This window comes from Archocentrus centrarchus, chromosome 13, assembly GCF_007364275.1.
Source record: "Archocentrus centrarchus isolate MPI-CPG fArcCen1 chromosome 13, fArcCen1, whole genome shotgun sequence".
In the NCBI taxonomy this organism is placed as follows: Eukaryota; Metazoa; Chordata; class Actinopteri; order Cichliformes; family Cichlidae; genus Archocentrus; species Archocentrus centrarchus.
In genome coordinates, this window is record NC_044358.1 from 31293774 (window position 1) to 31316046 (window position 22273).

Sequence of the window (22273 nt, forward strand, 5' to 3'; positions counted from 1 at the left end):
GCGTGAATGCAGAACCTCTTTTAGCTAGTTTCTCACATTGCGATTTATAAAACGCGTCTGTCAAAGCTGAATACACTACAAACAAAACTACCTAAAAAAAGAAATTAATAGCATTAATTAATTCAGTGTAAAAAATGAATTTAAGATGTTAAATAGCAATATGGTGATACTGAGCATGCGCGACGCCGTACCAAACAATTTTAGCTCGAAATACGTGTAAGGGTTTTATTATGGCATACTGGAAAACACTGCTCTTAAACGTTTGAATGAAAAAGAATAAAGCAAACATCAATCAGTAACTGACTGTGCTCCGGTGAGCAGATAAAGCCGTGTAAATGGTATAACGGTTGACTGCGAACACGGAAGTTGGGAGGCGTGAATGCTCTCGCTCCGGCTGGCGAGTCTGCTCCTCTCTGTGCCTTTCTAAACTCTGCTGGGCACCGTTGCGCGTCAAAACATTGCGTCTCTGCAGGACTTACCAGGGCTAGAGAGGAGAGGAAATTGGCTGGGAAGGAATGCGAAAGAGGTTTTAGGATTGGCACTGCCACGAGGAAAAAACGAGGAGGTGCGACATTTTCTAGGCTACGTGGAGACTCGTATTTTCTTCCTTTCAAAGGTAAGATGATTTCGCCTGCGTTATTTCCCACTCCAGCGCATTTGTTACTCACTATTTTCATCCTGCTCTCTTAACCTAATTCAAGCATCGTCCTATTCGTGCTATGTACTTTTAATCGAGTCAACTTTTAACTTAACAGGGGATCCACGCGCTGTAAAATGACAATATAAAAGTGAAGTTTATGATGTCGTGTTTTGTTTACGTGCGTTAGGTAACTGTTGCAGGTTTGTTCTTCCTGTTTTCTTTGTGCACGGGATGCTGAAGAGCTGCTTTCTGCGGCGGAGCTCCAGTATCGAGTTTTATTTTTATTATTATTATTATTATTATTGTTATTATTAGGACCCATGCTGTTTGTTGTGGCAGTGCTGCACGTCTACGCCATCATCCCTGTGTGCGCGCCCCGGCAGTAACGGTGCACGTCAGCAGTGATCAATGCGGGTTATCGTGTAATGTAAGCTCACGTGACCACACGCTGACGACAGTCACCTGCTAAAGTCACTGCGGATTTTAAAGCTTTTCAAAGGCGACGCTGTGTGATTGCGCGCGCGCGCGTGTGTTGTCAGTCTTGCTGAGCCAAGGCATCCCCGCCATCTGTGCTCTGCGTGGTGGCTGAAGTTCTGCCCCAGATAAAGTGCGCCACTGCCTGTGACCTGATTCATACAACACACACACACACACATTCATGTTTTTACTGGTGTGTTACCTCAGGTGATGAGGTGTGCCGTCCTGCACATGACTGAGCCACACCTGCGGGTGGGAGTGCTTCATTTTAACCCCAGATATCTAGCAAATAACCTGTCCATATGTCCATATGTGAGCTCATATGGACAAATGAAGATGTGGCACCCTTTTCACGGCACAGCCTTCCCGCTGTTTGCAATCTATTTTCATTGCAGAGCATGCACGCAGATACCCATTGATCATGTGAGACTCGATATCCAGGGATCGAAGATGAGGGTCAGAGTTGCGGACCTCGAAAAATGATCCTACACCGGACTAAAGTTGTGCACGATGTGCTGCACCTGCAGTTTCTCAGGTTTGGGTCACAGAAACGCATTAGAAATAATATCTACACGTGAAGCACATGAAACCGAGCGGAAGCGAGGCAGAAGAGCAGTTGCAGGGAGATGCGTGAGACCCTGAGAAGCAGGAGCATCACTTCCATCAGTGAGATTTGATACGATGGTGGGAGTAGTCAGTGATGTCATGCTGCTGTATGCTGTATGGCCTTGGTGTAGCAGTGAATGGAGGAGCAGGATGAAAGTACACAAAGTACAGAAATTGTGACGGTGCGGCTCGTGGGCAACGACGGACATACCAGCACTGGAGACACACACACACTTACATGCTGCCTCTTTCCTTTTTCTTTCTCCCTTCCTTTAACTTTCTCATGTTCACCTGGCACTGCTTTCCTCCCCCCTCTGGCTTTCTCCTGCTCGATCACTGTCAGAGACAGCAGCAGCAGCAGCATCATTGTGTTACATAACAAAGGTTTTTTTTTTCTTTTTGTTTGGATACAAGGGCCCTTTTGGCTGGTGAGACTCGTGGCACGTAGCCTTTTGTGATGACACCCAGAAATGACCAGAATGGACAGCTCAGTGACCTCGAGCAGCGGGACAGAGAGGCGTAGAGACAGATGAAGGGGAGGGTGTAGATAAACTTGGGCTGTGCGTACGGTTTTCTTCCTGACCTGTCGGTTTTCATAAAAACATTTCTGCCACCGGAGCCTGTCTGGATGTCTGCGATCAGCTTTTCCAGTCATCTGATCATTTATGCAATTTGGGTTGTTTTGTTTTTTGTTTTTTTCCTGTCAGAGAGGTTTTATTAGTGCAAAGCAGCAACTCTTTGCGTCAGCACTTTCACTGAACGTCAGCATCCCACAAACAACGCTGCTTTTGCAAAATGATTTTCAAGCATGTCCACCCACCACCGTGAGTGTTGTCCCATTTTTGGAAACTGTTTGAAAATGTCAAACAGCGTCACTCTCAACCCTTGAACAGCTTCAGTACGGTTTAATTTGGTTCTCCAGGTTGTGCCTGCTTTCACTTTAACATTTCACATATTACTGTGAGCTTATTTTAATTTGTCTTTATTATTTATCCCTCCTCCATGCCAGGGAAACCACAAAATCTTCTTTACAGAAAACATCTTACCTCTTTCAGCGCTTCATCACGCTCTTGATTTAATTTAGGAAGCGCAAAATGAATGAGACTCAGCAGATAAACATGAGCCACTAACACTGTTACTGTTAAAGGACTATATCGGCCTACTTAGTTTCCAGCCTTGTAGTTCAGTCGTTAGAAATCAAATTGCTTACAGGCCCTCTTGTGTGTCTATAATGTAAGCAGAATATAACGTCTACTAAAGATTAGCATCGTTACCAGTTCTTATGCTGATTAGTTTTAAAGTTGGTCTATAAAACGGTTATCACCAGACACTTAGATAGTGCCTGATCAGTTATAGCTGTTGGCCGGTATTAGCCTGTCACACTGATGATTTAACTTAGTTTGTCCAGCTGAGCACTGGACAAACTAGTTGGAGAGTGGTTGCTGGCAGTCGTTAGGTGAAATTGGTCGCAACCACGTATACGGTGCTACACTTGTGATTGCGTTGGTCACTTGCATGGAAGACAGATACCTGTCTGCAAACACTGGTCAGCTACTCGCCGGGCCATAGTGAAACTCAAAAGTGTGACAAACCTTTACTGCCTTACCGCTGCAAACAACACGTTTCAAAAGGCGTAGCTTTTACTTTTTCAACTTTAACTAGAAACCAGTAGTTGCCAATGCAGTCAACATTTCCAATGCAAACTACAGGCAACTGCAGCATTCTGCTGTCGACTGAAGCAGTCGCAGGGAGGGTTTTGGTACAGCACCTTCTTTGCAACCAATTTCACCCACTTCCAGGAACCACTCGCCAACTGGTTGGAAAATAAACATTTTTCCCTAGTGACCAGAGCTTGCCTGGGGGTTGCCAAATGGTTTCTAGGCCTGTGTGACTGGGGCCTTAATATATATATATTTAGTTACTTAGTATATCAGTATTTGTATCAAACCCAAAAAATGCAGTAGCCTACTGATCAGGCTCTAGTCTTCGAATGTCTTCCATCCATCCATCCATCCATCCATCCATCCATCCTCTTCCGCTTATCCTGTTCAGGGTCACGGGGGGGCTGGAGCCTATCCCAGCTGTCATTTGGCGAGAGGCAGGGTACACCCTGTACAGGTCGCCAGCCTGTCACAGGACTAACACAGAGAGAGACAGACAACCATTCACACTCACAGGCACACCTATGGGCAGTTTAGAATCACCAGTTAACCTAACCCCAGTAACTGCATGTCTTTGGACTGTGGGAGGAAATCGGAGTACCCAGAGAAAATCAGTAAAAATCAGTAAAAAAAAAAAAACCCTAAAGTTAGTTATTGTTCAAATAAAACTAACTAAATCTCGCCTTTGGCGAGCTGAGAATGTAAACCAGAGAATGTGTGTATAATTTTCTGAAGGCTCTACAAATAATTCAGCCTTGGCACGTCGCCCTCCTGTCACTGCCCTGATTTTCATCCAAGGCCATTCATCAGAGAGACCTCCACATGGATTAAATGAGGAGATGCATAACATTTACTTTATAATCCTGCTGCTGAAAATCAGCCCACATGGACACTTTAGTGTCATGACGTGCTATATGTCAACAATAGCTGGAGCGGCATCCCACAGAGATTTTTCTGGCTTCTGGTCTATTTATCATATTTGCTCTTCATGCATTCAGCTGCTCCTTTTAGACTGAGTGATTTGCAGCAAACGCTGCGGCAGAGGCTTAAAAGAAGGAGCTTAAATTTAATGGAATTAAAGTTGAAGCCTAAGGTTGAAGCTTACACTCCTATGTGAGACTAATTACTCAGCTGTAATCTGGCAGCTTTCTGAAAAATGTCTTAATTAATTAATTGAGTGTTTGGTCTGTAAAAGATGCAATAAAAAGAAAAAAATCAGTTTGCGAGCACAGTAGCCGCTTCAGTTAGATAAACTGTACATGTGCCAGTTTGTTGATTCTGCTTGTCAGGACTCAACATTTCGAACAAATCTCTGCATGCTGCATAAACTTTGTGAAAGGGTGAAACATGCTTTGGGTAAAACATCAGTGTGTGTGTGTGTGTGTGTGTCAGGGGTCAGCGCTGACAACTGTACTGAATGTGTCTTTGTGCCCCAATCCCACGCTGCTGGCACCGAGTCAGAGGAGAGAAAACAAGGGCACGTCTCACTGCCTTATTTATTTATATCCCCGCCCGGTCCTTCCCATCAGCACTCGAGCCTTTATCAGCCTCGGGCCGACACTAAAAACAATCATATTGCAGAGCAGGAACGTAAAGAGGCGCTTTTCTCTCTCTCAGCTCCCTCTTTTGTTTGTCCTGAGTTCACAGAGGCCTCCTGTTCCCAATCACTATTTTATTAGTTTTTCCAGATGGTTGGGTAAAGACAGACAGGAAGGAGTGGAGACCAGAGAGGGACGACAGATTGTAAAGGTGAACAGCTCATTAAAAAAAATGAGTTAGCAAAGCTATGAAAGGATTGAGTTCAATAACCCGTAGAAAGAATAGTATTTAAAGGGGGGACAAAGTTGCATATTTTATTGAGGCGTTATGAAGAGCACCACAGGGGGACTAAAACAAGATTAATTTTATGATGGATAGAGTCTCTTTTGCAGCAGAGCTGCAGTGCCGAAATCACAATTAAAGTTGCATTAAGCAATAAAACCTCAAAGATTATTACAGCATCACTCAGTAGAGCGTGCAGGCCTTTAACTCCTCCTGTGCATTTAGTCAAAACACACTCCTGTCCTCCCAGTTTCTCGGCCCCCGGGATGGGTTCCTGGGTCAGCTCACTAATCTTCTCAGTCACCAGGGCACACCAGCAGAAGTATTTTAAGGCCTCGATCCATTTGGATATCATGGAGCGAGCAGAGCGCAGTCCTCACAGTTGTGCTTGGCTAAGCAGATTATCTCTGCAGCCTCGCAGAGTGTGAGCTAGCACTGCTGCTGCCTGTATGCACTGGAAAAGCTGGAGTCGGGGTTTGACTGCGTGGGCAAGAAGTGATGAAATACTAGCTAGTATTATTAATGAACAGTACTGAATACGTACTACATGTATTTGTTGTTCTGTGACACCTTCAAACATCTGACCTGCAGGCAAAAACAGGAAAAACACCAGGCAGTCCTCAAATTTGAGCCGGCTTTTACAGCAGAAACGGCCCATCTCTCCTGAACGTTAGGATATTAGCCATTTAGCAGTGCTGTTAAGACAGCCTCACAGTCTATAGTCCGAGTTTAAACCTGCCTCAGCCTCAGGTACATTACTTATCGATGAAACATCTCAATTTTCTCCAGTAAAAGTAAAATAAATTTGATAAAATAAAGATTTTTGGCCTCCATCTCTGTCTTTGCTGTCCAAAACATCTCTAGCTGCTAGTGTACATTCAAATACACATATTGAGAATATTATAATGTGTTTGGTTTTTCAAATTAAATTAATATGTGCAGTGGTCTCAGTCTTGTGTTTTCCTATTCAGACACCACCTGTGTCTGAATAGGAAAAGATGCAGTGAATGTCAGGTTAGGGTCGATCTTTTCACTCAGGAGTGTGGCTGCTCCAGCATGTCGCAGATAGCAGTCCCCGTCCATAGCTGCAAAAAGCTTTCGAACTCACCTTTTGTAGGGAATTCAGATATCAGCGATCAGGCAAGTGGTTGACAAGAATATTTCTAAGATTTTTAGTGAGTTTCCTGACTGAGTCTGGTCCATTTCTCTTTTATTTAGTTAACGGTAGTTTTCAATGGCCATTCATGGCTACAAATGGCTTACACTGACCCGTTATCAGATATTTACCACATGAATTTTTGTCCCTGCTGTCTAGGGTTCCTCTGCTCATTAATAATGCACACTGACTCATCCCACCATAGCTTTTTGAGGTTTTATGAGTTTAACAGATGCACTCAGTCTTTAGAATTCTCTCAACCCGCAGAGCAGTGAGCACTTTATTCCCATCAGCAATTATACACCTGTGGTTGGGTTTGAGGGAGCAGCTGTTACACAGCCATGTCATCATTAGTTCCCCTTTTATCACCCCCTGCGCTCAGGTGTTCACCTCCCGACCCACCGCCCACCACGGCCCTCACCTGTGTGTTGCGGTGCTTCCCCTGTGAGCCGACCTGGGCTGGCAGTCCCTTCTTGCACCGCCCGCCAACCCCGCCCATGGTCAGGATGACGCGCTCCAAGACCTTCCAGGCATATCTGCCGAGTTGTCACCGGACCTACAGCTGCATCCACTGCCGAGCTCACCTGGCCAACCACGACGAGCTCATCTCCAAGGTATCTGGAGGCAACAGCAGCACCTCGACAACTGGACTCATCTTACCAACAGTGATCACCTCAGTACTTCCGTTAAGGCAGCTAATTATTTGCAGAAATTTACAGGCAGATGTAGTAGATTCTTTATTATTTTACTTCAGTCACACAGGAATATAGAAGATTATTTACAAGATTAAGAGAGAGATTAAGAGAAGGGATGAAAACAAAACAGCAGGCTGAACACCTGTATGTCTGTGTCAGCCACCACCTCACTGTTGCCTGTGGATGGATTAGGTTATAAGCTGGTTAGGGAATTGGATTATGAATGTGTTACCCCTTTTTTCCATGTGTGATTATGGAAACACGCTCACCTGTGTACAAAGGCCTTACGCAGGTCGTAACACAGATGACTGAATTCAGTCTGTTTAATGTCGCTCTTCAGTCTGAGCTTTGGCCTTGCTCCAAATAAAAACCAGGTAAAGTTAGGCCTATTTAAACAGCAGTCACCCGAGATGTTATCAGTAGCATGAACCGAGCACACAGGCTTTAATATAAGAGCTTCCATAACATATGGCTGTTTTTATAAGGGAATGAAGCGCTGTGGCAGGATAATAGCATGCTTATATAATCTTATGGAGTTATTACACTTCACGAACGGCTAGATTCTTCTCAGCCTTCTCATTTTTGTCTCATCTTTTCTCGGCAGTCGTTCCAGGGCAGCCAGGGCAGAGCCTACCTGTTCAACTCAGTGTGAGTATTGATCTAGGACAAAAAAAAGCTAGTCCTCTTGTTGCATTTCAGTCTACCTGTTTGCACGAGGCTTTGCAAGAAACCTGCATGCTGGGCTTGAACAGGAAACAGGTGATGTGCCATGCTCAGGTTAATAATGGTAGATGTGTTTGATTTGTTTTGTTTTTTTAGGTCCCAGTGTAGATTGAGCCAGCTTGTGCCTCAGAGCACTGTCATTACTGGCTGAATTGAGTGTGAAAATGAGGTTGCTGCAAAGCCTGGTGCCCTGTCAGTACGTCTTGTGTGCAGCACCCTCTGCGCACATTGTACAGGGCATCTTTCACACTTTGTTTTGTTTTGGTTTTTTTTACATTTTCTCTGTCTCTGCTTGTTTCTCTTGCCTCTCAGGGTGAACGTTGGGTGTGGCCCTGCAGAGGAGAGAGTTCTGCTGACAGGCCTGCATGCTGTAGCAGATATCTACTGTGAGAACTGCAAGACAACCCTTGGCTGGAAATACGTAAGTGTCCACGTCCGATTTGATGCACAAGTATCACAAACCACATGCTAGTTTAGAGGGTGACAAGCTGTGAGGTTGTTATTATAGCATACTCTCATTTTATTTGTGACCTAATTATGTTTGGACTCCAGTTGCACAGCTGTAGACTGAAATAAGGATTCGATAAACTTGTCAGAATGGATGCCAGCAAGAAGGGGAAGTCTTAATTTATCTTATGCAGTCTTATCATATCTTCTGTCTTATGTATTTTAAGTAACTAAATGTGTTTTAGTAGTGTGCTTTAGTACAGTTCTGTGGTACTCTGATTTTATTACAAATCAGAGGGCAACCCAAAATGATAAAAAGTACAATGAATTATAATGCAATAAAGAAAACCACCAGGCAGTATATAGAAATAATGAAATTGCATCAACTTTGTGTTGTAAAACAGCCCGTTGTATTAGGCTGATGAAAGGACAGGATATGTTACTTACTTCAACTTTGTCAAGCAGCGTGGTGGTGCAGCGGTCAGCACTGTCGGCTCACAGCAGGAAGGTTCCTGGTTCAAATCTCTGGGTTGGCTGGATTCTTTCTGTGTGGAGTTTTGCATGTTCTCCCTGTACCTGTGTGGACGTCCTCCACAGTCCAAAGATGTGCGTGTTAGAGGTTAATTGGTGATTCTGAATTGTTTGTGGATGTGAGGTAGTGAAAGTCCTTCTTCCGCTGTGATCTGTAGTTTAAAACTATTTAAGTAGTAAGACTTAAAAAAAAGCACCATATAAATGTGAGTTATTAATATTAAATAAATGTTACTTGGGTACAAAAAAGCTTAGCTTTTGAACCCTCCTAAGTACCAGAGCTTTTTTTCCCCTTCTCTTTTCTTCAGTAGAGTTTCCACACTTACTCCAGTTGTTCCAGCATTTTAGCCACCTGGAAAACCTACCAATAGCTCTACTAGGAAACAAGCAAGTTCTCTTCTTCTTGTTTTGGTTGCACAATCGAGTTTGATTTTCCTGGGAGATTCTGTACTCAGCGGCTAACAATGTTACATAATGACATCAAGAATTAGAGGCGAGCAGCAGAAACACTGAAGATATCATTATTCTGTAGCCACTACACTGTGCAATTAATATTTACTTCATAAAGAGGAGTTAAAGCAAAAATATTGCCCCTTTAAGGTTTGAAGTATAGGACTTGTGCTTGTTATTGCTACTTTAGTAAAAGTCTGAGTTGCTGCTGAGACACTAGTTTCTTGGAATATCTGGTTCAGCATAAGTGTTTCTTTTTGTCAATCAAACATATAGATTTTCAAACACAGGTAGTTTCTTTATGTGTGTTTCATGTGATTCAAAATGTGGATTTCAAGATTTGTGATAATAACATTAACATTTGAGTTAAAACACACTAAATAACACGATGTAGTTTTGGGTAATATCAGAAACTATATGTACAGCTGAAGCCTCTGTAAAGCAGTGATATTCTATGTCAAAATACACGTGCAGTATGTTTTTAGTGCAAGTCAGTATTTTAGGCCACACGCCAGGGTGACCTAAACAGGATCCACACGCGTTAGCAGTTTTCATATATAAACAGTGCATGTGTCCGTGGTGAACCCTGGAAAGGAGGGTTTACATTATAGGGCACGTGGCGGGATCCCTGAAGGGTTAAAACAAACATGTGCGTGCAGTATCCTTTTGCTGCGAAGGCTCCACTGACCAGAACTCTTTGCTTAACCTCTTAACTTTAACATTCACAGCTACCTGCATAACCTTAGCCCTCATTCTTTAACCTCTCAGCCTGAGAAAACACCCTTCTTTATGGCACATGTTTAACACCTAGTAAACCCTCAGCAGTTTCTGCTCCTGTCAGGACCTCACAAGGCAGAAAAAACTGAGGTCACATGTATGCACAAGTGTGCAGGCACTAGATAGGGCTTAATGGAGGGTTGCCATTAATATCCTTTGCAGGCAGCAGTGTAGATTTTCTGCAGTATTCAAAGTTCTATTGAGAGGCTTGACCTACTGCACTTCTGCATCGAGAAATCTGATAGCCTGCCTCTACAGGTCTGAACCAAAATAGCCAAAGACAAAACAAGGTACAGACACTCCTCGGTGAAAGAACATTTGTATCAGCCTCACACTGTGACGCGCTTTAGAGGCTCAGTGAGTGGATGACCTAGACAGAAAGCAGAAAATTGCTGTTTTGTGGCATGTTTAACAACCACAATTAGTGATTCTTTCTTTCTAACATCAGCTGGATAAAAATAGCTTTTTATACTTTTCAAAATAAGCACTGTGACAAGAAAAGATTAAATCAGTGTCTGACTGACACATACTGTATCTTCAGTGATACCAACCTTCAGGGAATGCTCGTTTTTCCCATTTGGTGGTTGCCAACCGATAAATGGCCTGGTACTTGGTACTTAAATAGCACCTTTCTACTCAGTTAAGCTATTTCTGCAACTGTCATTCACCCAATCAATCTCTCAATCACACATTGATACATATACATATCTTGCCCAAGGATACTTCGGCATGTGGAATCGATCCATCGACCTTCTGATTGATAGATGAGTTTGGAGCATTTTCAGTAAGCTAGGCTTAGTATGCAGACTTGCATTTTAAATGATCAAAGTATCAGTTAGCAAGCAGCCAGTGTACTGTAGGAACTACACAGGTACACATGACTTTGTGTATTTGCTTAGCTTACCAGCACTATGAGGAACTAATAATCTTCTGTGCAGCTAAGACTGGGGCTCTGGTACTTTTTCTAAATCCATTCATATTTTCCTGAGGAATTCTGGATTGCACACACCCGAGTGAGAAAAAGCATGCTCCTGCTTGCAGAGTTAGCCCTGTGTTGGCTGCAGCCTGTGTTCATTTGGTGTGTCTGGTGCTTAGAGACACAGTCCTGCCAATGTAAGGTATGACAGTGCAGTCCAGTCAGGGTTTTGGATCTGCAGGCTTCTCTGCAGTGTTTAGTGACTGATGGTTATATAACCAGCTTCCCCCAGAGCCAAGAGCGGAGACAGGCCAGGATTTTTGCACAGGGCTGAAAAGACTGCATGATCCTGCTCTCTATATACATGCTATTACATTTGAATTAAATGCACCCTCTCTCGTCTCTTGTCCTCTGCCACTCCCTCCAGGAACATGCTTTTGAGAGCAGTCAGAAGTATAAAGAGGGTAAATTCATCATCGAGCTGGCCCACATGATCAAAGACAACGGCTGGGACTGAGGGGCGAGCAGCCGGGTGACAACCGCAGCAGAGAACGAGGAAAAGGGGAAGAGAGGGACTGGGTGGAGGGACTGGGTGGAGGGATGGGAGGGAGGGAGTGGGGTTGTGTGTGGTGGGTGAGTGTGTGACTTTGGTTTGGCTGATTTACCATTAACCTTTGTAACTTACTACCCATCCCTCCCTATCACACCTCTCGATGTACACACACAAAATCACACACGTCAAGGTCCCAGACATCCCAGTTTGACAGAGAGACGGACTAGGCAGGCTTGTATGCAGCTAGCAGGACTAGGTGACTGGCCAGCAACAGTACACGAGGCAAGATGTCTAATATTTTTTTCTGAAACATGATTTAGTAGCCTTTAAAAAAGATGGCCGCACACCCTCTATACCTGCTAGAGACGTCTCCACTGTGTGAAGTATTCTACCTTGTCCAATAATAACCTTGTCTAATGTTAACGGGAAATTTAGCCAGAGCGAGATCAGTTGGCCCAGCCTGCAGGGGTTCAGCGGCCTTGAATGAAGAGCTGACAGGTGTCCACTCCGTCCTGGGCGTAAAAGAGATGACCTAATATGATTATAGCAAATCCAGCTGATCGGGGCCATGCCAGCTGGGCCATTGATGAGGCCTGGCGCTGAGGCTTGGCACGGAGGCCCGAGCACATGGGCGTTGAGTTGCGGTCGGGGTGCAGAGATTGCCGCCCACCGGGGCTCTCACTCTAAATGGTGGGGAAGGAGGAGGTCCTGATCCAGTTTTGTTGTAGCTCTGATGACCTCTGGCTGGGATCCACTCCATGTCTTGCCAGCCGTGCAGCTCAGGAGGGGCAGGGTGGGCAGAGAGTGAAAGAGAGATACAGATGGACAGCCACCAGCTTGTCCCAAAACCTCACAGGAATTTGCCCTCACAGCAGCAAAGCAGCTCCCCCGGGTTTTATTCATCCTTCAATACACCGAAGTTGTGCAAAGCGATCTGCTGATCCTTCCCTGAGTCCGTCAAGAGTCGGCAGATGCGTTGCCGCGTTCACCTTTGTTACTTGGCCAGATTGAATTACAAAATATAGGCACGTCTCAGGTCAGCAGCTTCAGCTGGAGTTCCTAAAGTTTTGCAAACACTGTGAGCATCTTTCTGCTGCTGGAGGAGGAGCAAAGGTGATGAGGCTCTGCAGGCTTTAATAGGAGAGCAGTGATTAGTCTGACACAAAGACATTTGAAGAACCCAACCAACCAGTGGCTAATGAGTGACTGGTTTCATGGGCCAAGAGAACATGAGTTATATATGACAACAGAGGCAGGCTCTGCAGATTTTCACTCATCACTTTTAGGCTCTCTTTCAGTCTGGGATGACTGCTGTTTAGCTGCTGTTACCCTGATTGTTAACTAACTGGCCCTCATCTAAATAAAAAAAAGGGCAACATTATGAAGCAATGTACGAGATAGGTTCACATTTTCTTTTGCTCCTAAATGCACCGACACACACTCTACCTAGCTTACTAAATATTCCCAATGCACTATGGGTCTTGGATTTATGACATCATGAGGTAACATTACTGGGAAGCATTGCTCAGGTTCATTGATGCTAACTTTTCTTTGCTAAGGCCAGGATCCTACTAAACGAGCTGGATGTGTTATTCTCCGATGGAAATGTATTGTTTTCAAATGAGAGAATTTATTACAGCTGCCTCCATCCCATGCACATGCAACGTTAATGCATGCACGGTATAAAGTTTTCTGACTAGTTTTGTGCTAGGTCCTCATGACGTTTTTGTGAAACAGAGCATTTTGTGCGTATTAAAGTTGCAATGAAACCTTGTGCTGTAACTTAACATCTAATCGGCTTCATCTCAGTCCGTTTGAGCTGTGAGATCCCTGTGCAGTGGCACAAAAGCATTGCTGGCTAAATGTGATCCTGGTTTAGAAAAGTAAAAATTAGTTGCTCTGTTTGCCAACACGCATAGTTTCCTGCGAACATTGCTCTAGAAGTTGCCCTCTGTATGGAGAGTCCTTTTCAGTTGCAACTAAATCTAAACAGTTAACTCTTGTCAGTAACTCTCAGCAGCTCACCGCTCAGTCAGAGGCTGCAGCATTAAAAAAAAAAAAAAATCCAGCACTACCAAAGAACCCACCCATCAACAATAAACTGACCAAACAAAAGATTTCATTTTGCTTGGGCAAAGTGTTGCATAACAAGGGGTGTGCATATAGCTGAAAGCCAAGGTTGTGGATAGCCTTTCTCTGTGATATATATAATGCATTACTATGATTTTGTAAACAGATCTTAATATATGAAGATATTCTATTTACTGTATTCATCATTTATGTCAACCTCTGTGTTACAGATTGTAAACAGTGTTAATGTATTTGTGTTTTATCTATGATCCTTACGATGATGAATGAATATGATTTAGGTCATGTCATGCTTTCTCTCTGGTACCCCACATTGGCTGTATGATACTACTTTTTTTACTGATAATGTTTGAATTTTAATGTCTTTTTTAAAGGAGGATGCTGATGTTGACTATATATCATTGGATCTTCATCTAATAAAATGCATCTCGGTATCTGTATGGATCGTGGTATTTTTGTTTTCTCATGTGACCTCTTTCTTTTTTTTTATGTGAGCTAACCTTTAGGGTAGTTACAACTCCAATTTCAAAATAATAAGTTGGGACACTGTATAAAATGTAATTTAAAAACAGGATGCAATAATTTCCAAATGTCGAAAACATTTTATTCACAATATAACATAGGAAACATGTTTAAACTGAGAAAACGCACAATTTTAAGAAAAAAAATTAGCTCACTTTGAATTTGATGGAAGCAACACATCTCAAAAGGTGGGACAGGGCCATGTTTACACTGTGTAATGTTCTCTCTTCTTTTAACAATAGTCCATAAATGTCTGGGAAGTGAGGAGACAGCTGCTGGACTTTTGGGAGAGGAATGTTGTCACATTCTTGTCTGATAGAGGATTCTAGCTGCTCACCAGTCCTGGATGTTTGTCATATTTTTTGCTTCATGATCCTCCAAATGATTTCAGTTGGTGAAAGGTTGGGACAGTTCAGCACCTGCACGTTTCTACTATGAAGTCATACAGATGTAACAGATACAACATGTGGTTTTGCATTGTCTTGCTGAAATGTGCAAGGTCTTCCTTGAAAAAGACATCTGGATGGGAGCATCCGGCCAGTTCCTTGCACACTAATGCACCGCATACCATCAGAGATGCAGGCTTGGATGGACGATGCCTCTCCTCTTTAGTCAGGGGTATGCAGTATCCCTCAGGGAGGGATTCTGGGAGAGGCAGCCATCTGCTGCAATTGGTTGGGGGTGAGGGAGACAGGGCAAAAGACATCCCAACCTGTGCTCTATTGGGGTAATATGGTACTAGGTCTTTAAGATAAGATGGTGCCTGATTATTTAAGGCTTGTATGTGAGAAGAAGGATTTTAAATAAAATTTTGGGCCAGTTAAGAGAAGCCAATATGGGAGAAATATACTCTGTTTTTCTAGTCCCAGTCAGCATTTTCGCTGCAGCAATTTGGATCAGTTGAATTCTTTTCAGGGAGCTTTTAGGGCAACCTGGTAATGAATTACAATAGTCCAGCCTAGAAGTAATAAGGGCATGAACTAATTTTTCAGCATTAAGTACAATAACAAGCATCGGCATCGAGTACAATAACATTAGATTGCTGATACTCCTCCTCCTCGGCCTGTGCTTCGAGGATTCTGATATTTAATAAGACTGTATGGCATGTTCATTCATTTAAACTAACATATTCATCCTGCTGTAACCAGGTCTCTGTAAGGCCGAATAAATCAATATGTTGACAAATTATGAAATAATTTACTAACAGGTACTTAGAAGAGAAAGACCTAATGTTTAATAAGCCACTTTTAACTCTTTGGTGCAGATGAGGATGCTATATTGTTCTGTCTTTGTGAATTTTTATGCTCAAATAATTTTTTTGCTTATTTGCTCATCTGCTTTAAGGTTGGATGTCTTGCATATTCAGAAATGCTCTTCTGCATACCTTAGTTGTAATGACTGGTTATTTGAGTTACTGTTGCCTTCCTATCAGCTCAAAACAGTCCAGCCATTTTCCTCTGACCTCTGACAACAGTGAGGCATTTTCTTCCAGAGAACTGCCACTCACTGGATTTTTTTTTTCCAGACCATTCTCTGTAAACCCTAGAGATGGTTGTGTGGGAAAATTCCAGTAGATAAGCATTTTCTGAAATACTCAGATCAGCACGTCTGGCACCAGCAACCATGCCACATTTTGCATTAACGAGCAATGGAACAGGTCTACCTAACAAAGTTGCCGGTGAGTGTATGTCAGATAATGTCTTAAACCAAACTATCCCAACCCCAACCCTGAAACAAGATTAGTCACATTTCAGTGTTTGTTCTTCTGTGTTACATTTAAATACGTTTTCAGTTTCCTGATGTTTCTTTCCTGGTGTTGCCATCATGTAAGCAAATGTTCTGTGCAGATAACTCATGAAGAGCACAGCTATACTGAGCCAGTAACAGCCTGAACTTAATCACAACTTACATTATCAACCTAATTTGAGTGGAAGAGATAAAAGAAAAGTATGATGACTATTATTTTGAGTGCAGTAACAGTTTGTAAACCACCCACAATACCAATAGGGGGAAAGGTGTTGCCTTAAATTCAGATTTAAGGCAACATCTGAATTTCAACACTTTTCTATAAGCTACAGTATAGAAAAAAGGAGATTGTATTTTCATTCATCTACTTGTGAAATGACAGAAAAGGTTTTGTAGAGATGATGGGGATGAATCTCATGAGGGAGGCCACAAAAATCAGGATTCAGGTTAGCCTCCAGAGAGTCATGTGACAGAGACAGGGGGCCTGGGTCTCTTTTTAACGCTTTGCATCATAATTGAGGCTGCATTGTGTGAGCATAAAAAGGCCCCAGTAACCTAGAGGCAACACTGTACCATAGAGTTACAGGACTGTAGCAACTGTTGTTTTCATACAACAGTGTAGTTTCTTCACATTGATAGTGTTCTTGTGTGATTAAAACACAGCAGTAATATTGGTAATGGTGAGATATATTACTCATAATGAGTCATGCGTTTGTGTGACTCGACCGGGCCTCATCAGAGGATGTAGGCACAGAGCCTGCTGCGACTGAACAGTGATATCTGATGGTGATGACATTTTACGGTCCCCATGGTAACAAGTGCATCTTCTGTTACTATTGGAGGACTGAAAAAACAAAATAACAGCAGCTTGGCTTCAGCTCCATCAGTGTTTATCACTTTGATATAGAAAATACGTGCTGTTGGTTTCTCATGATGTTTTCTGTGAGAATGCATTTGAAGGTGTATGTGTGTGTGTGTGTTTGTTTGTGTGTGCGTGTCTGTGGAGGAAGAGGACTATGAGTGGGTGGTATAAGAGTCACACCTGTTAGTCATACATTTATTAAGCTCCTCAACATGCTTACAGTACTTGCCAGTCCTTCCTCCCTGTTCTCTCTTCCCTCCTCATATCCCACATTCCTCTTCTTCTTTCCACCTCCCATTATCAGCCTGGATCCCGTCCTTTCCTCCTGCTTTCCCTCTCCCTCTCTCTCCCTGTAGCCTTGTTTCCACTGAACCTCCCGACTTGGCTAACCCACTCCAAATCTCACTGCAGCAGATGGTGCTGTGTTTGCATTGGGCCAGGTCTCCTAGCAACCCCGTCTCACTCCATCTCTCTTTCCTAAACCAGAGCAAGCGGAGGAGTTGGTGTCATGCACTGTCTGGGTCTGCTGTGCCCACCCCTCCTCTGTCTCTCAAACTGACCTGGCTGCCTCTCAGTGTTCATATCTATGCAAAAGTAGGGCAGCGGCTGACTGTCTGGATGACTATACATGTGTAATGACCACATCGGATGTGTAAAATGGGCAAAGCAGGTCACAGCAACTGATGTGACTGCCCCCCTTCCCCACAAACAAAAAAAATGGGATTTGTAACCCCACGTGGCCTAGATTTTACAGATGTTCACATATGTGGTGACGGCAGGGAAAGATCGCATCTGGGTCATGTTGTGTACAAAGACATTTGTGGTATTTTAAGCTGCTGAAAACTTACAAGTGTACTGTATGTCAGTGTGTAGGTATTTTCTCTGGTATCCCATGACTTTATATCCTGCCAGGGAGTCTTCTAAAACACTGCATGCAGGGACATACAATACTAGATATGGTCTGCCAGGCTGCAGACACTCTGGTCTGCCCACGCACTCCACTTTATGAGGAGGGCAAACAAGGACTCACATCCTGACATGGCATCAGTCCTTGTGTTTTCATGCTATCTCTGGCCCGACACACTTACACAGCTTATCTGCATACGTACCAGGTACCAGTTAATCTCTATAGATAGATTATCACTGGAATTATTGAAAATGAAAAAAAAAATGCATGTGTAAAAATGAAACTAAATACACCAAACACGGACTGCAATATTAAGGTGAAACTAACAGAACAAATGCCCTGCGCCAGGAAAAGAAATGGAGCTGAGGGAAGGTGAAATAGTCCAAGAAAAACCTGAATTGCCACTGACATGTTGTCATAAAGTAAAGGCCACATCGTTATTTGACAAGATTTCTTGAGTTTTCTTCTTACAGATCTATAATCCATCCATGGATCCATCTTCTGCCAAATGTCTGGGTCGAGGCTGCAGGGACAGTAGTCTAACGAAAGATGTCCAGACCTCGCTCTCCCCAGGCACCTCTTCCAGCTGTTCTGGTGGGACAGAACAGCTGGAAGAGTTCCTTCCCCACCAGAGCTGTGACATTCCATGTCCCAAAGGCAAGTTTCAGCAACCAGGAATTAGACTGCCAAGTCCTTCGACTGCCACCCAATCTACATTGCACTGGACCTCTTACAGCCTCTCTTGTGCATGGTGGATCCACAGGAGGACTGGCCTGTGTGGCTCATTCTCACTAACTCCTGAGCTTGGCTCCAGAGTGGGGCCTGGTAACCCCTATCCGGACAAGGGCCAGTCCATCAGCATTCTTCTGAATGACACAGTCTGGCACCTGACCCAGGACCAGTTTGCCTTGGAGGACCCTACCAGGGGCAATATAGCTCCTGAGATCACTAAGACACACAAACCCCTCCACCATGATAAGGTGGTGTTTTATTGAGGAGGACTTTATCCATCCATCCATCCATCCATCCATCCATCCATCCATCCATCCATCCATCCATCCATCCATCCATCCATCCATCTTTTAGATGTTAGATTCAACTCACTGTCACTGTGCACACAAGGCACACAACGAAATGAGCGTTTCCGATCACTCATCCAGAGATGAGCATCTGCGGTCATGCAGCCAGAGACCGGCGCTACCGTTTGCCATCTATCCAGGGTCAGGACATAGGGGCAGCATCATAAGCAGAGAAGCACCTCCTCCAGCTCATCCTGGGGAACACTAAGGCGTTCTCAGGCCAGCCAAGAGAGGTAGTCTCTACAGCTTGTCCTGGCTGTACCCCAGCAAGGCGGAGAGGAGGCGACTTTATAATGTCAAATTTTTTTTTATGTTTTCCAGTCTGCAGTAGAACTGCAAACTGGAACAGAAATGGTTAATTTTCCTTCCACTTTTAACTTTTCTTCCATGACTTGCTCTGTGGTTTCAGAACACCAAAAATTCTCTCTCTCTTAAAAATAGTCTCTCTTGACCACACCACCTTTGATGCTTTATAATCTCACAAGATATCCCCCTATAAATGTACAACTTTAAGCTTGGAAATTAAGAGCATTTTCTCAGGCTATCACCCCTCTTTTTTTTCCTTTTTTTTTTAGTATTTTACCTAGAATTCTACTGGTGGCTTCATGATGTAGTGGTTAACACATTAACCTTACATGCAAAAGCTCCCCAATTTGAGACTGGGAAGAGACACAAACCCAGCCTCTGGAGTTCATGATGAGTCTAGTCTAGCCCCAAATAAATGGGAGGACTGTGTCAGGAAGGGCATCCAGTGTAAAAATGTGCTAAATCAAACATGTTGGATACATCTGCTGTGGCAGCCCTTTGGGAAATAAAGGGTCAGAAAGTACCTAGAATTGCTCTAATATAGGTCTGTAGCATAAAAACAAGGATTTGCCATTTGTCAAAGTGTTATTTGCTGAACTATTTTCTTGCAAACAAGCAAATGAATGTTTTCAGCCTTTGGTTCAATGTATTTTTAAAAAAGTCATACAAGGTGTTAATCACTGAGGTTGAGAAGCCCTAAAACAGGCTAAGCTCCAGGTGCATTTTTACTGATGAGACATTAAAGCCTTATTGATCCTATGAACACACTCTCACTAAACACTTATTCCCACAAATTATTCCTTTAAGCTGCTTCTCCTCATGTTTTTGATTTTTGTTTTGGTTTGGTTTTTTTTTGTCATGGTTATAAGTTTGCCGCCATCCTCCCAAGTCTCTAATGCCTCACAGAAAATCATCCATCATGCACAGACAAGCGAATTCACCCAAACACACACAGAAACACCACTGTGATGCTTAAGTATTGCCGAGGGAGAGCTCACGATACAAATGGCGGCTCCAAGCCCTGTTATGATGCCCCTGTTCCTGATTAATTGCTTTAATTTGCTCTTCCAGCTGCGGCACACAGACAGCACGAATGATTAATCATTCTCCTCCGAGTCTGACGACTGGTAGCACAAAGCTCAACAACCCACAGCTTCACAAGTGCACTGCTATAAAACTTTTTGTTTGCTTGCCCTAAATAAAATCATGCTGGCTCATGTCTAAAATGCTCTGTGGTGCTGGTAATCAATAGGAAACCATGAAGTGTCGACAGCAGATTGTTTGCACCAGCATCTAAAAGCTCCTTCTGTGGCTCTTCCTTCTTTTGAGGGAAATCACTGGCCCCCCCGAGGGAAGCAAAGTGCCGCCTGCTTGTTTGTTTACTTGGATAGAAGTACCCGCAGGCCTCAACAGAGCAAGGAAGGGTTTTTTTGTGTGGGACCCTCATATCTGTATCAGACACACAGGCCAAGGCTGGAGTGCAATGAGGGAGGCGAGGACAAAACAATGAAAAGGCCTTCAGTGAGGCTGGCCTGAGTGATGACACTTGCTGTTCAGGGACTTGACAGTCTTGGTCTGCAGAGAGCAAAGCCTTTCAGACAGTTTTACAACACATAAGGAGCTCCTCTCAGATATCCTTTACAACCTCAATTTCACTGCTCTGCACTGCATTGAGGAGCAGGTTTGGTTTTCCTGCAGGTGATTTTCGTCTGTCTGGCATCAAAACAATGAAAAAAATTCTCCTACTTTGTGTTGTTTCAGGGATTTTTCACAGCATCTGAGGGAGATAGGAAAGAATCTGCCTTTGCGGACAAAGTCATATTCTATATATGTAAATATGAGGTATGAGGGACAACTTTTTATATATGGGGAACACGTGACAGACACAAAAGGTTTTTTCCTCATGTTTTCCTATGAACCAAAAAAAAAAAAAAGATGCAGAGTGTGACGAGGTTATTTTTCACATTTATCTGCTGCGAAAGTAATTTTCTGATAGCGCAACCATTTTGAAGCCAGTTTGGGTTACACTGGTGTGATGTGGCGATGTCTCCACTGCACACACACTGAAATTTCAAAAGTAAGGAAGGAGACATCCTGCACATCCAGCAGTTAAACCTTTCAAATGGACAGTGTTTCTATTATCATGGATTGTAAAAAAGGATTTAAAAAAAAAATACCATCAGATGCATATAATTGTTATAATGTGTATCTGATGGATAAATGATTACACTGTTGTGCAAAAGTTTTGAGTCACCCCTCATTTTGCTATTTTTACTTCCAAGGATGAGTGATGAATTCAAATGGGAAAGTTTTGGTTCAAATTGTCAGCATGTACGGAGGAGGTCAGGAGAGAGGTGCAACAGTGAGTGTCTACAGCCATCTGTAAAACATGGTGGAGGCTCTGTCATGGTTTGGGGCTGCATTTCAGCCAGTGGTGTTGGGAATCTTGTCAAAATTGATGAAATTATGAATGCAGAAAAGCACCTTCAGATTTTGATCCACAGTTTCATTTTTCAGCAATGACAACAACCTCAAACATACTGCCAGTGCAGTAAAATCATACCTCGATAGAAAAAACACACAGTGCAACACTGTCAGTCGTGGATTGGCCTCCCACAGCTCAGACCTCAACATTATCGAATTAGTGTGTCTTTGTAGATGTTTCAATAAATCGCTGCACCTACTTCCCATTTTTCTAGCAAACATAAAGAAGTGAGGGGTAGATCAAAATTTATTTGTATTTAATGTTTCTTTTATGTAATATATTTATAATGTATTAATAAGAAAAGTCAGGCTTTGACCTGATGAGGACTGAAATGACCCCCACTCAAAACAATGTCTGTTGTAAATAGCTATTTTGGAAAGATTAAATAAGTTAAGATGGTGTAATTTTACTGTTCTTAAGTGAATTTATTTATTTAATTTTTTTTTTTTGGGGGGGGGGGGGGGGGGGGGGCACTGTGTGTGTGTTGCTTACATTTGTTTAAAATTAACTGCAATCTCCAGAATTACTACAACTGCTTTCACAGATAAACAGCTAAATGACTAATCCATACAAACAGTGTCGTGCTGTAAATAATCATCCAAGTGGGTGACACCGAAATTACTGCCAATAAGAGTGAGTCACCTGAAGCATTTTCTTGTCTTACAAACACATCAGCACTCTGAGTCTCTTGGGCTGCTCGTATCTTCTCTTCATGAAATCATCATCAGATGTTACGAGGCAAACAGGAGGCTGGTTTTGATGAAAAAGCTCCTCAGCTGAGCTGCTCAGCAGCTTGCATAGGCAGCTGTTGTGATGTGGACTGAA

General features: G+C 43.1%; 1 protein-coding gene across 1 annotated transcript; it reads left to right on the forward strand.

Annotated features, from left to right (window-relative positions):
• The first annotated feature begins 443 nt into the window (after positions 1-443).
• Positions 444-13543, forward strand: ypel2b (yippee-like 2b). The gene is made up of 5 exons (XM_030744159.1): positions 444-616; positions 6744-6975; positions 7661-7704; positions 8092-8200; positions 11328-13543. Exons 2-5 carry the CDS (start codon positions 6859-6861, stop codon positions 11415-11417), a joined length of 360 nt encoding a protein of 119 aa, XP_030600019.1. The 5' UTR covers positions 444-616; positions 6744-6858; the 3' UTR covers positions 11418-13543.
• The last annotated feature ends 8730 nt before the right edge of the window (positions 13544-22273 follow it).

Bases quoted from the DNA above. Each gene is read 5' to 3' on its own strand.
- ypel2b (XM_030744159.1), top strand. From the start codon at position 6,859: ATGGTCAGGATGACGCGCTCCAAGACCTTCCAGGCATATCTGCCGAGT. The intron at 6,976-7,660 runs GTATCTGGAGGC...TTTTCTCGGCAG, and splicing joins ACGACGAGCTCATCTCCAAG to TCGTTCCAGGGCAGCCAGGG. The intron at 7,705-8,091 runs GTGAGTATTGAT...CTTGCCTCTCAG, and splicing joins GCCTACCTGTTCAACTCAGT to GGTGAACGTTGGGTGTGGCC.